Source organism: Mercenaria mercenaria, chromosome 3 (assembly GCF_021730395.1).
Source record: "Mercenaria mercenaria strain notata chromosome 3, MADL_Memer_1, whole genome shotgun sequence".
Taxonomy (NCBI): Eukaryota; Metazoa; Mollusca; class Bivalvia; order Venerida; family Veneridae; genus Mercenaria; species Mercenaria mercenaria.
This window is the reverse complement of record NC_069363.1, coordinates 4,241,018-4,255,507: the sequence shown is the minus strand read 5'-3', so window position 1 is coordinate 4,255,507 and position 14,490 is coordinate 4,241,018. Positions and strand designations below refer to the sequence as shown.

General features: G+C 38.1%; 3 protein-coding genes across 3 annotated transcripts; 1 reads left to right on the top strand and 2 right to left on the bottom strand.

Annotated features, from left to right (window-relative positions):
* Positions 1-1,771: 1,771 nt before the first annotated feature.
* Positions 1,772-2,590, bottom strand: LOC123525949 (uncharacterized). The gene has a single exon (XM_045305110.2). The coding sequence runs from the start codon at positions 2,588-2,590 to the stop codon at positions 1,772-1,774; it is 819 nt and encodes a 272-aa protein (XP_045161045.2).
* Positions 2,591-3,511: 921 nt separating this feature from the next.
* On the bottom strand, positions 3,512-3,856 carry LOC128555444 (uncharacterized). The gene has a single exon (XM_053537721.1). The coding sequence runs from the start codon at positions 3,854-3,856 to the stop codon at positions 3,512-3,514; it is 345 nt and encodes a 114-aa protein (XP_053393696.1).
* Positions 3,857-8,852: 4,996 nt separating this feature from the next.
* LOC123525950 (beta-1,3-galactosyltransferase 1-like) lies at positions 8,853-10,091 on the top strand. Its single transcript, XM_045305111.1, has one exon. It carries the CDS (start codon positions 8,853-8,855, stop codon positions 10,089-10,091), a length of 1,239 nt encoding a protein of 412 aa, XP_045161046.1.
* Positions 10,092-14,490: the final 4,399 nt, after the last annotated feature.

Here is a 14,490-nt window from a genome sequence, read left to right as displayed (position 1 = left end):
CTACATATCTAATTGTAGATAGACAGACATAAATTATACCATAAAAAGGCCATTTTCTTTTTAAAAGTTAAATATTCATTACAAACACAATATCTTTTTGAATATCATCCGTTTGCAAAGCTATAATACCTATAACACTTTTTCCATAAATATGATTAAAGAGCCTGAATCCTTCTTTGCGCTGTGTAAGATATTTTCACTGGTGCGGGAATAATTGATGGTCTAATTTCCCCATATGACTATATATGCATTAATTCTTTTATTTTGCAATGTACTAAACGGAAAACGTGTTTATTTGAATGAGAAAAAGATGAAAGCATAACCTTTATTATATTGAAAAGCTATATTCAAATCGAATTTAAAAAAATGATATGATCAGTATGTTAAGCACAATTGTCGCATTGACTTCTGTTATACATTCAGCATTGAAATCATTTCGCACTGAAGTCGCGATTTATACAGTTCTAAATACATCTTTTGATAAAAACCTCTTTCTCACGTGTTAATTATAAGTATAAATGGTCAGGTGATATAAAATCTGATTATATAGATCAACTGCTGTATGAAAATTGTGAACAAAAACTGAACAGTTTAAATGTTAAAATAATGTCAGCCGTTGATAGTCAGGATATTGACGCTTTTATTGATAGTTTTTCAAATATAATAGATGAAGTTGCGTCCCCTTTATTTAAAAGAAATATTAGTGATAACAAAAAAGTGTAATAATTTCTGACCAGTCATGGTTTAACGAAGAATGCTATGAGAAGAAAAATATTTTTAATTAACAGAATTTTGAATGACTACAGTTTAAACAAAAATGAAGAAAATAGATTCAATTTAGGTAATGCTTGATCTAAAAGTAAAACATGTTTAAGGAAATGTAGGTTTGATTATGACAAAGCTGAATCTTTGAAACTTACCGAATCTGAATTCAAAAATGCAAAACTCTACTGGAATATGTTGAAAGGAAATGCATGCATAAAGCAGTCAAATGTACAGTTAGATATTTTTGCTCAATATTTTAAGTCAGTGAACAACCCAGAATATCCTTTTTATTCACCAGATGAAGATGTTATATATCTTATAGAGAAATATGAAAAGGAAGATTTAGTATTATGTTTGATGAACTGAATACCCAAATAAGTAAGTTAGAAGTAACAAAAGCAATTAACCAGCTTATTAAATGAATTTATCATACACGGCAAATAGGTGCTTATCCCATCTTTACTTCTATTATTTAACCAAAAAAGGGTATTACTTATCGTTCTGGGAATATTATTTACCCGCATAATAAATATCAGACTATCTAATTAGGCAGAAAAATACAGTGTATACGTTGAAGCACAAGCAGGTTTTAGGCCGAGTATGATAACATTTTTTGCTACATGGTTTGATTAGCCATATGATTAATAATGTTGAGACAACTCTAGTGTCTTTATTGATTTTCACAAAGGCTTTTACATTGTTAGAGACAATATGTGGTATAAAATGATTAAGCTTGGAACACGTGGTCAAATTTTGAATACTATACGTTCAATGTATACATCAGTAAAAACAAGAGTAAAATATTGTAATGAACTTAGTTATGAGTATATATGTACACTCGGCGTAAGACGGGGAGTGCTTATCTCCCTTTCTTTTGCCAATGTTCCTCAATGACTTAGAAGATAGTTTTATCAGCCGCGATATGCCTGGAATAGATATTGATATGTTCAAAATGTTTTTGATTTTACAGGCTGATCTTCTTCTTCTTCTTCTTGGCGTTCACCGCCTACACTGTCACCCCTGATCCAGCAATGAAGGATGCTGTCTTATTCAGGTCCTCCTTCTTGCCGTGCACCTTGGTTTTCATTGGGGTGCTGTTTGGCCACACATTTTTTCTTTGGTTTTCCAGACGTGGGCATCTCTGCAGAATGTGCTCAGCAGTTTGCTGTTCCAGACCACAGGGGCACATCGGAGAGGGAGACAATTTAAGCTTTGTGCACATGTGGGCATTTAACCTGTTATGTCCTGTGCGGAGCCTAAAGATGATGACTTGTTCCCATCTTTCTAGTAGGTGGTAGTCATCCTTGGTTGGCCTTGGCTTTGTAAGTGCTTTGATCATTGTCACCTTCTCCTCGTGAGTAATGGCATTTTGTGGCTGGTTGTCTGTAGCTCCAAGCTTGGCTAATCTGTCTGCATTCTCATTTCCAGGTACACCACAGTGTGCAGGTATCCATTGTAAGGACACAACTCTTGTTTTGCATAGACTGAACAGTGCCCTGGAGATGGATGTTTGTTTGGAATTTTCCAGTGCTTGAAGTACTGACAGAGCATCTGTGAAGATAACCACGTTAGTGCAGCTCTCTGGAGACTCCTCAATGAGTATAATAGCTTGTTTGATGGCCTCAACCTCTGCTCTATAGTTGGTACAGTGCCTCCCGGTTGGGATACTACTTGTCTCTGATCTTCCCGAGGTATACAGTATGAAGATGCGAGCTCCTCCGCCTTTTATTGCAGCTGAGGCTGAGCCGTCTGTGTACACATGTGTCCATGTCTCTGACGGATATGAGTCTTGGATCATGGCCTGTGTAAAGGACAAGTTGGTCATTTCATCTGAAGTACCTGGGGGAAGACCAGGAACATTGGTACGTATAGTCTAGTTGGATTGGTCATAATTCCATGGCTCTGGTAGATTTTGAACAGTGAAGGGAGTAGTGGGTTGTCCAAGATGCTCTGCAAAGGTTTTGTTGAGCTTCTTGGCTTCATGTGCAAAGCTGCTTCTTTTTAAACGATTTTTGGTAAGCCCTTCTAATTTGGCTTTCATGGGATGATCTGGAAGGTATTGGTATTTGCTGGTTTGTACCAGAGTTTTGGACTCTCTTCTCTTGGCAAGTGGAGGGATGGCGGTAGCGTCTTCCATGGCCTTAATGGGTGTTGATTTCAGTGCTCCCGTAATGATCCTAAGAGCCTGATTTTGCACCTTGTCTAACCTCTGCTGATTTGTCTTGGCTGCTGTTATCCAAACCGAGGAGCCATACTCTAGGATGGGTCTGATGGTCCCAAGGTATACTGTCTTGAGTATGTTTTCGTGTGCTCCCCAGTTTGTACCAGCAAGTTTCCGTAGAATGGGAAGCTTTTTTCGTGCCTTGCTTTCTGCGTTGGTTAGATGTGCCTTCCATGTAAGGCGCCTGTCGAACGTTACTCCCAGATATGTTGCCTCCTCCACTTCTGCAAGTGGGGTGTCACAAATCTTAATATAGCCAGCATCTGTCTGCTTTGGTGACAGTGAAAACAGGGTTGTGCAGGACTTCTCAGTGTTGATCTGAACACACCATTCTTCTGCCCAGGCTGAAAGCCTGTATGTGGCTTCTTGCATCCTGTAGTTAGCAGTTGTTGCATATTCCTCTGAGCACCAAAGCACCAAATCATCCGCGTAGAGAGCAGCTTTGACTCCTCTTGGAAGTTCAGCCACCATATCGTTGATGAAGAGAAGAAAGAGAGTAGGAGAGAGTATTGCTCCTTGGGGAACTCAATTTCTCTGCAGAAACTTATGACTAGAGGTTCCATCAAGGTTCACTCTAGCCCTTCGGTTGAAGAGATAGGACTTTATCCATCTGTACATGGTGCCTCCAACACCATTCCTCTGTAGTTTCATCAGAAGACCATCCACCCGTACCTTGTCAAATGCTCTCTGAAGGTCTACCCATGTCACTAGAGTAACCATTTTTGCCTGAAAGGCATTTTCGATTTCTTGTGCAAGGTATGTTGTTTGATCCTCTGTTGACCGGAATGACCTGAAGCCAGCCTGTTGGTGGGCCAAGATATTGTTACTTTCCAAGTACCACTTCATGCGTTGGTTTATGATGATTTCCATAGTCTTCCCCACTGTGCTGGTGAGACTAATAGGGCGATAGCTGGCTACTTGCCTTTTGGTCCTTTCCACGTTTTAGGATAGGTGCAATGATCGCCTCTTTCCAGACCTGTGGAGGTTTCCCCTCCTTCCAGCTCAGATTGAAGACATCTAGAAGTGTTTTCGTAGCAAAACTTCCCATATGGGTCAGCATCTCATTGGTGATGTGGTCTGGTCCTGGTGATTTCTTGGCCTTGAGCTTCTTCAGTGCTGTAAGTAGCTCATTTAGTGTGAGGCTTGTTTCCATCACTTCTTCCTTGGACTTTTTGGATCTTCTCTCTCTTTCCTCCCTTCTAACTTCTCTTTGCCGTCCTCTGTTGACTGTGATGTTAATTACTTTTTCGTAGTTTTTAGGCAAACTTATTTGCAGCCTGTTTTCCAGTCAGCAGAGAACCATTTTCATCTACAGATGTAGTGCCTTGTTCGCTTCCGCCTTCATCATTCAGTTGCCGTGTAAGTTTCCAAAGCTTTGTACTCTCTTTCTAAATTGAGTGAGGCAGTTTTTTCTTTCCAGCTCTCCCTTCTGGCCTGGATCTTTGCTCTCAGAAACTTGGCCCTTACCTTTTAGAGTTTTATGTTGTTGGTTTGGGACGGTTGTGTTTCAGCCTCTCGTCTGGCTTCTGACAACTCCTCCTGAAGGCCCTCTAGATCCTTGTTCCAGTATGGCTTGTAATCTCTCCTGGAACCTCTAGGAATACATTTTTGGCTGCCTGGAGTAGGGCTGCATTGAAGTCCTTTGTGACTTTGTTGATGTCCCTGCCTTCAGTTCGAATCTGTCTGCAGGTTTCATCTGTAAGCTCTCTGTATTTTTCCAATTAGCCTTTTTGTAGTTCCAGCGAGGTAAGCTTGGTTCCTGTATGGTCCTGTATTGCAAGGTGAGGTAAACAGGACGGTGATCGCTACCGCCTAGTTGCCGTCCTACTTCTCTTGCAATGTTCTTGTGGATGTCTTCAGTGCAGAAACCAAGATCAGGAGTGGAAGTGGTGTGCCAACGTCTGGAATAGAAAGTGTCCTGGTCGTCGGGGTTGTTGATCAGCAACAAGTTGTGATCATCTTGCCAGGACTCTACCTCTTCTCCCCGCATGTCTATGTGGTCATATCCCCAGCTCTGTGACTGGCTGTTGAAATCGCCAATGACTAGGAAGTTTGAGTCCTCCACTGGGATCGTGTCAAGGGATAGAGGTTTGTCATTTAGGGAGTAGAGGCTGACAACATTTAACTCCACATCTTTAAGTTTTAGGCGTAACACCTGATACTCGGAGTCATCAATGTGCACGGTGATCTGCGTTGCTGCTATGTTGTTTCTCACCAGTGTTAGGATTCCTCCCTTGCTCCTACCCAACCTGTCACAACGGAAGCACTGGTAGCCTCTAACCTTGAAGGATGTTTCCTCTCTAAGGTGAGTCTCTTGGATGCAGCAGACCTGAATGTCCTCATCAATCAGATATTCTCTAAGTCAATTTTCTTATTGAGGAGTCCTTCTGCATTCCAATGCATAGCCTTGAAAGGTTGCACTGGCTTCTTTTTTGTTCCCGTGTGGTCAGTAGATTTCCTCCCTCGTCTTCTAGTTCTAAGGCGATGGGAGTTACCTCCAGTAGTATGAGGTGGGCTCTGTCGAGGCTCAGAGCCCGGCACTGATTCTGCCTGGAAGGATCTCAAAGAACCAGCGCCATCACAACTAAATCTAGGTGATTGTGTAGTCATGGTGTAGTAAACGCATTGTACCATGGTTTGTTAGAGAGCGCCAACTGGCCTGGTACATCTGTCTTCAGTTGTCTAGGTAATTTGTCGGGGTTACCTCTCCCTTAGATTCTGGCCAAAAAAAACCTACCCTGGAATCACAGGGAATCTGTTCATGGGCAGCAGGACATATCCACGCACCGGTGGGCCTTGCATGCAGCATGTCTGGGGCCAGACCTCCTCCAAGTCCTATACAGTTCTGCCTGAGGCCGCAGAGTGCTCAGTATCCGTGTGTCGCCACGAGAAGGCACTGCATAGGGCTTGTCTACAGAGAGGCTATGTACTGGCAGGGAAGACTTACGCACTCGGCCCCCTTTTTGCCCAAGGGGCTAGCCAGCGGCAGAGGCTGAAAGCGGAAGGTGACAAGCACACAACACACAGCACACCACACTAGACGCATCAGTAGACCATTTGACACACTACAGGCTGATGATATTGTAGTTTTTGCTAGTACCAAAGAAGATTTACGAAAGAGTCTTAATATTCTTTCAGACTACTGCGATAGGTGGAAGCTTAGTGTTAACGCTACTAAAACAAAAATAATGATTTTAGGAAAGGTGACATATTACCTGCAGGTACTCATATTATATATAAAGATTTCGTTATAGACATTGTTAACAAGTTTACATATTTAGGTATAGTATTTTTAACAGGAGGTTTTCTGAAGCACAGAATATAATTGCAGGCCAGGCAATGAACGCTATTTTTCAAATCCAGAAGACTGTTATGGTACAAAACTTATCTTACTTCATGCGATATTTGTAATTTTAAATTGTATATATGATCTTATACCTGAATAAATCTATCTATCTATAGTAATGTTAGTCGGAGGATAGTGCAAGATACAGAAGACACTCCAATTCCAGAAGCTTCCCTGGTTCTTTAGCCTGCTAGCAACACGGGACCCTTATCCCAGTGTAAGTAATTTAGTTGGAGGAGCGGTGACTCGAACTCACGACCCCTGGTTTCGTAGTCAAACATTGTTACTACTGGACCACTGCGTCTGATTTAATGAATTCATTGTCATCCGTTTGTCTATTTATACCCTAGTAGAAGTGCACCTTGATTGGTGCTATTTAAAACTTGTTTCTTGTTGGTCAAAGTACAAATTATTTTACGATGAGTACTTGCTCTAACAAATAGTTTATAACATGATGCGTGATGCAGTGATCGCTATCACCATAATTAACCCACATTAGCCATTTAAATGACCCCAATTCTATTATTTACAACAAATCCACTATAATTAAAGCAATAATAAAATGCAGATTGAGTCATGCACTATCTGTGCTTAATTACTGCTTATGCATCTTCAAAATGCAAATTATTCTGACAGTGTTTATACACCGTTTCATAAAATTCTAAAATGTTTCATGTCGTAAATAAATCCGATGATACAAGTGTTAAGTTTGGCCTTCTGCAAATAAATAAAAGCAAGTGTGTTCATGCATATCCCAAATTTCACTGAGGTTGGCACATGACCATTGTTTAAACCAAAGCTCCATCTTTTTCATTTACAAGATACTTTGATATCTGAAATATCTCGGTGTTTGCGTACAAGGATCGATTACGATTTACTAGACAAAGTACCTAAAATTTTAAATTATGGAACGCAATTAAAAAATAACTTTGGTTGTTTAAAATGGAATACAATACATAAGTCTTGATTTAATCATTTTGAAGCATAATTATTATTATTATTATATCACACTTATATAGCACTCTTTTCATACAAAATATGTACGTTCAAAAGTGCTTTACAAAAACATAAAGAACACATACATACATATACATACATGTAAATATATTGGTAAAAGATTAAAAGGAATAGTAAAAAGTTTAAAACAAGATCATCCATAAACTATGTTCAACGTTAAATTACATACGAGAGCAATCCGTTTCCCAACACGAAACAAACATGTCATGGTTTGTTTTGGGTTTAACGCCATTTTCAACAGTATTTCAGATTTTGTTATTTTATATAACATGTGTGAAGAGATACGTTTTTAAAGATTTTTTAAATGCGGACAGTGAGCTTGAATCTCTGATGCTTGCTGGTAGGGCAATCCAAAGCTTTGGAGCTACATGCTTGAAACTTCTGTCACCATACTTTACTGTTCGACTCCTCGGTACAACCAAAGATACCGGGCCATTCGCCGACCTTAAGTCTCTACGAGTCTTGTACATGTCCAGCATATCGACAATGTACTTCGGAGATTCATTGTGCATGACTTTGTATGTAAGTGTCAAGATTTTGATCTCAATGCGGTGCTGAACCGGAAGCCACTGCAACTCCTTCAAGACCGGCGTGATGTGATCGTATCGTGGAGTTTTGGTTATGATGCGGGCCGCTGTGTTTTGTACACATTGACGTTTTTGCAGTGTGTCTTTGGAAATTTCATACAGCAGCGAATTACAGTAGTCCACTTTCAATGTAACCAGAGAGTTCACAAGAGACTTGGTAGAATCAGCTGTGATGTACTGCCTAATGTGCATAACTAGCTCTACAAAGAGAGTTAACATGCTGTGTCATGACCATGTTTGAATCCATTCTAGTACCTAGATTCTTCACACAAATTGATGGTTTAATCTGAGAGGGTCCTACTTTCACGCAGATATCTTCGGGTATTTTTGTGTGACTTGTGTGAAACAAAATGACCTCAGTTTTGTCAGTATTGAGCTTCGGCATGTTCTGATGCATCCAAGAGACTATGTTCAATTCGAGATAGGGGCTTCATGTTGGTAGGAAATATCATACATCAATATCTAATTCCCAATTATACTTGGATTACTGCAGGAATAATTTAACTCAATGCAAAAATGTGGTCAAATACATGATTATTGTATGACATCGGAAAATGGTTTAAGTCTAATAGAAGAATTCAGATCCACTATTTAAGCTGAAATTTAGATATAATGGTATTTCTACTATATCACACATCATATATAAAAACAAGAAAAAACTCTTCAGCATTTACCATGAAATCTGAAATTACAATGAAATGACTTATCACTAAGTTTTAAACCATATACAAATGTAGTTACTTCATTTTTTCTTATTAACTGGTATCATACAGGTGTCATACAGGTTAATTCAGGGAAGGATTATTATTTGTGTCATTGATTGATCTCTAGTACTATGTCTAGATTTTCGATTTGCGTGAGATTATAAATTCGCTAAAAGACTTAAATTATATCGACAATTCACGGAGGATTCTTGATGTGTAAACATCAGAAAGATGTTAGTGCTGTATTGATATTGGAAACAGGATACAATGTGTATCAACACATGCGGACTGCTCATATTTACAAACTTATAGAAAGATGGGAGTTAATATCTTCACAAGAAAACTGGTTATTGTTTTTGTGCTCTGTTCATGTATTTGTATTAATGTTCATGTTTTATTCTAATTTGGATATATCTCAGAATCTGCTTAGCAAGCCACTGACTACACTTATTGAGTCTAAAAATGAAAATCTTGAAAGTAAAAAAGTATATTATGAAAAGGAAACGAATAAAACAAAACCTACAACGGCTGTCTACAGACACGGAGAGGTGAAAAAAGGACTTAAGTATCCTGTCGAAATGCAACCCAATTTGACTGAACTTATCAACTGGACACATCCAGAGTATCCTATGAACGTTACATATCTAACTGAGAATGAGGAACTCTGTTCATCTGTGAAAAATTTGACCGTGCTTGTGGTAGTGAATTCAGCAACAGACCACTTTGATCAGAGGCAAGCTATAAGGAAAACTTGGACTAATGATACGTATTATTCTCATTTGGGCACCGTCAGGGTTTTATTCCTTCTTGGTAGAAACGTAAACCCATCTGTTCAAGCAGGTGTAGAAAAGGAGTTTAAAAAATACAAAGATGTATTACAGGGAGATTTTATTGACGCTTACTTAAATCTTACACACAAGGTTGTAATGGGATATAAATGGCTAACGGAACGTTGTCGAAATGCAAAATTGATTGTGAAAAGTGACGATGACTTTTTAGTGAATATATTCATCTATTTTCGGAATCTTTACACGTCGATCTTGCCAACAAATGTTTACTGTGACTATAAAGCCGGTAGAATTTTCAGAAATAAAAAAGATAAGTGGTATGTCAGTGAGAATCATTTCAGGGGTGAGAAATTCTACAAACCATTTTGCAAAGGGAAATTTGTTAGTATGACAAATGACATAATGCCGTCTTTGTACAAATCAGCAACTAAAACTCCCTTTTATCCCTATGATGATGTGTTACTGTTTGGTTATGTTATGCATAATGTACAGGGGCTAAAGTACAAAACACTTGAAGAAAAAGACATGGAAACCAATAATTATAGGGCCATGAAATGTTTGAAAGAACAAAGGAAAAACTGTAGTAACTTTATTATCGGTGCAACTGGTGGAAAAGAAATGAGGGACACGTGGTTTACGATTTTATATTTTAAAGCACTTTAAAGATAATTGAAAACATTTGTTATACAATCAAATCACTCCCTGAATAAAGGATGCTCGTATATATACAGCCGCTATTTTCTCCTCCCGGTTGAACCATAGTAACTGTAAAGTTCACTGAGTCGAGAGATCGCCTGTCAACAAAGACCATATTCTACTCTCCTATGGGAGGAATATTAGGTTGTAAATAACTAAATATATTTTATCAGTAACTAAATAGACTCTAAATCTAGGTCATAACAGATCTAGACAAATATTTATCACTGTTAAACTGCAATGCGCTATTTCAACAAAGCATTTATCATATATCAGAAATACCACAGAAAGTCCACGTTCCCTTTGTAACAGCTATCATTATTATAGCTTAATTGGCCAAGACATATTAGAACAATATCAGTACACAAGGAGGGAGTTGTTCAATTACTGTTATACCCATGTTCTATGTAATAGATGTTCATGCTCATTCAACAATATCAATTCAGAAAATTGTTTTACATCTTAGTTTGTTCAGTTTAGTACCTCAGCATTGTTTTTTCAGCACATACTTCGTGTTGATACTCGTATGTCCCAGCTTTGAACTGCGCATATGATTGCCGGATACTAAAATTGATACCGTTTCGACTACATGTGTACATTATACCGGATTATCGCTTCAGCACGTGTTACACGAGGTTTGTTTACATAAAAAAGTGATGATCTGGTTTAACACAGCCGTACGAGAATCAATTTTGGTATCCGGTTTATGACATTCGCTAACAAAGCGAGGGTCCAGCGCAAGCAAGTGTTCCCATTGTTCGTGCGATGTTTCAAATTTTGTCATATTGAGAGCATTGATGGTAAAAATAAATTTTAAAAAAAAATACACGCTGAAATGTTACAAAATGCGTTTAATGATCGTCACCTACGCTCAATACATGGTAAAATGCTAAAAAATATTGGCTAAATTTAACCGGGAGCGGAGGTAAATAGGGTATGTGGGGGTCCGAACCCCACGTGTCAGTGATCTGGAATATTTTGGACTTAATAATTGTACCTATTTTGTACCATGCAGAGATTAATATCATAGATAAACATGTATTTCAGACTCATCTACTAGACTGAAAAATATGAAGATGAAAACTTGGATGGTGTTTTGTGTCTGCTTCATAATACTGCTCGGTATTATCAGGCTACTGAGCCCAGGTACCTACCATCAACATCTATAACCGACAAAACTATGTTCATTGCAGAGTACTTTACGAAAGGCTTTAAGATCTGTGCGTCAAAAGGAACGACGTCATGGAAATAATGACAGTGCTGGATCCAGTTGGTGTGGAGCTGCAGAAAGCACATCGTCTCCACCAGTGCGTCCACTGTGCCAAAGGACCCAATTTTATATAGCATATAGACGGTTATGACTAACTAAACCGTATGGATTTTGTATTCATGGTGCGGTGGATGGGTTTAGTAGAAAAATAATATGGTTAGAGATTTTGGACTTAAATAATGACCCACACTTGTTTGCAATATACTTTTAGATGCATTGAATGAGCATAAAAAGTCCCTCGAATACCAAGTTCTGATGGTGGTACCGGAAACTCCATTGCTTTACTTTTGCAGCAATACGTCCGGTATGATGCTGCTGATCCGTTTGCGTTGTCGTTGGAAAAAGCACATCTAACCAGCGCAGTGTGAAGTGGTGGCGGTACATTATGACAAAATGGAGTCCATTGGTGGATTAACCTTTTCAAATAAAATCTGGAAAGACTTACGCGATACAGGGACATTCAATGAACTGGACGCAATACAATGTGAGAATTTAAAATTTGTTTTATGGATCTCATACAAACCGAGTTAGACCGGATTGCACAGTAATGGAACGTTCACGAGATAAGGGAACAAACCAGTTCTCAGGTTATTGGTGGAAAACCTGATACACTGTTCTTTATACCAGATCTGTTTGAAATTAACGACATCGGCACTGCAAAAGACTCGAGTGACGTAAAAGTTTGCAAAGTTTGTATTCATATCCAAATAGGCACTGTGTGGAATTCAAAGAATTAGCACATCTTTTGAAGCCAGACCTACAGATGCCATTGGACGATGAATCAGCACTACGACTACACATATACTGAGTTGAACAATTTAATTTCGAGAATTGATTAAACATAAACAGACCAAAAACTGTCTTTGTACTAATGTATACTTCATGTGCGTACTTTGATAATAAAACTACTGAAAAGGGTAATACAGATAAGTTTTGAAAAGTGGCAACTGGAAATCAGAAAATTGTTCTAATCTTTAAAAGTATTTTAAACAAGTATACGAAGTATAAATAGTTGGAAAGGTCTTTGAAAGTTCTATCATTTGACATGCTTATATAGTTATTTTAAGGCAGTGGTAAATTAATATTGAGCAATAACTATTTGCAAAATATCAGTTGACGGGTCTTCCTTTATAGCTTGCAAGTCCATCTTATTCCATATTTAAAAAAATCTTTTACAAAATATTGCATAAAGATAGCTTTAGGGAATCGTTACACAGTTATTTGATAAAATGATACATTCAATTATAAACACATTTTTGTTACAGAGTAGAGTACTTTTCAAGATTTCTGTACTCAATAGCCTGTACATTTTGTTACATTGCAGATGCAAAAAATGTAACAAGATTCCCTCAAGCTATTTAATTGCTACAAATAGCAAAAAGAATTTACATTATAGGGGTATGATGAAATTTCAAGGCCCGTTCAAAAATAACTGGTTGACCAACATTTTTTGTTCAATAATTTAGGTATATTCTCAATATCACCATGTAAAAGGGCTTTTCAAGATCTTACAGAAAATGTATACTCATATACACTTATTGCAAGTAGTTTTAAAGATATAAACTTTTTGTAAGTTTTCATCGCTGGTAAAACAAACTTATCGATAGCTACCTTAAGGACATCAATAGGCATTTTTGTTTGGTATGAAATCAAACAAAGTCAGAGAAGTCATAACTATTTAACAGCCAAACCCGTGAGTAGATCACAGCTGAAAATACAACGCTTCAACCTATACAAAAATATTATGACAAATGAGTTTGAAGTCAAACTGTACGTCCATATATGGTAGTTTTATTAAGTTTGGTTTTCTAAAATGCTTACAGAGAATCCCTCGATGATAGTCGTTTTTATAATTCTTGGTGGTTCTTTAAGTGTTAATGCCGATTCTTGTACAATGAATGAAAACTTACACAACTTAACGAGCTTTGCCAATGCACAATTAAAAGCACCGATGGCTCTCGGATTTAGGCCGCTTGCACGCTGAAGTTTATTGCCGAGGTAAATGATGTGCATCTTAGCCTACAGCCACGTGGGTGAACGCAAATACCTAGTCTCACTGAAGTCATCTCCAAACTTTCCGCGCGTATGATGACCGGCCGTAGGGGGTCATGTTCAGACGAGCTTTTAAGCTCAACTGTAACAGAGTGACAAGGTCAGTGTTTGTGATCTCCTTTCGTCCGTCGTCCGTTTGAGCATCCGTCTGTCCGTGTGTGCGTCAACATTTCCTTGTTACCACTCTAGTAGTAACATTTTTTATCAGATCTTCATCACAATAAATATTTTGGTGATATCTAGGTCAAGTTCGAAACTGGGTCAAGTTGGGTCAAACCTAGTTTACAAGTTCAATTAATGATAAAACCTTGTTACAACGCTAAATGTAATATTTTTGGTCGTATCTTCATCAGGCTTGGTCACAATGTTTATCTTGATTATATCTATGTCAACTTTGAAATTCGGTTATGTTTGATTAAAAACTAGGCCAAGAGGTGAAATTATGGACAAAAACTTGGTTTTCGCAAGATGTCACATTTTTGGTTGGATGTTCATTAAACTTGGTCACAATGATTATCTTAAGAATATCTATGTCAATATGGAAAATGATTTTTTTTAGGTCAAAAACTAGGACAGGAGGTCAAAACATATAAAACCTTGTTACCAATTTCGAGGTCGTAAATTTTGGTCTTGTCTTCATCAGACTTGGTCAATATGTTTATCTTGGTGATGGTCAAGTTCGAACCCTGGTCACGTGAACTCAAAAACTAGATCACTAGGTCAGTTTTGTGAAAAAAAAAAGCTTATGAACACTCCAGCGGTTGTAATTGTGGTTCGATGATCTTCATCAAACTTGGTCAGAATAATTAACTCAATAATATCTAGACCAAATTAGAAACTGGATCACGTGACATCTAAAAGTAGGTCACTAAGTCAAATTATTGCTTTTTACTTGTGAACACTCTAGAATTAATAATTTGATCTATTACTAGGTGCGGGCGAGCGACTCAGGACAATGTATTTTGCCTGTTTCTTATATATATGCAGCTTTTTAAAAGATTGGAATTCTGCCAACTTCGGAGATTCTATTCCGTTGCTAGGTCA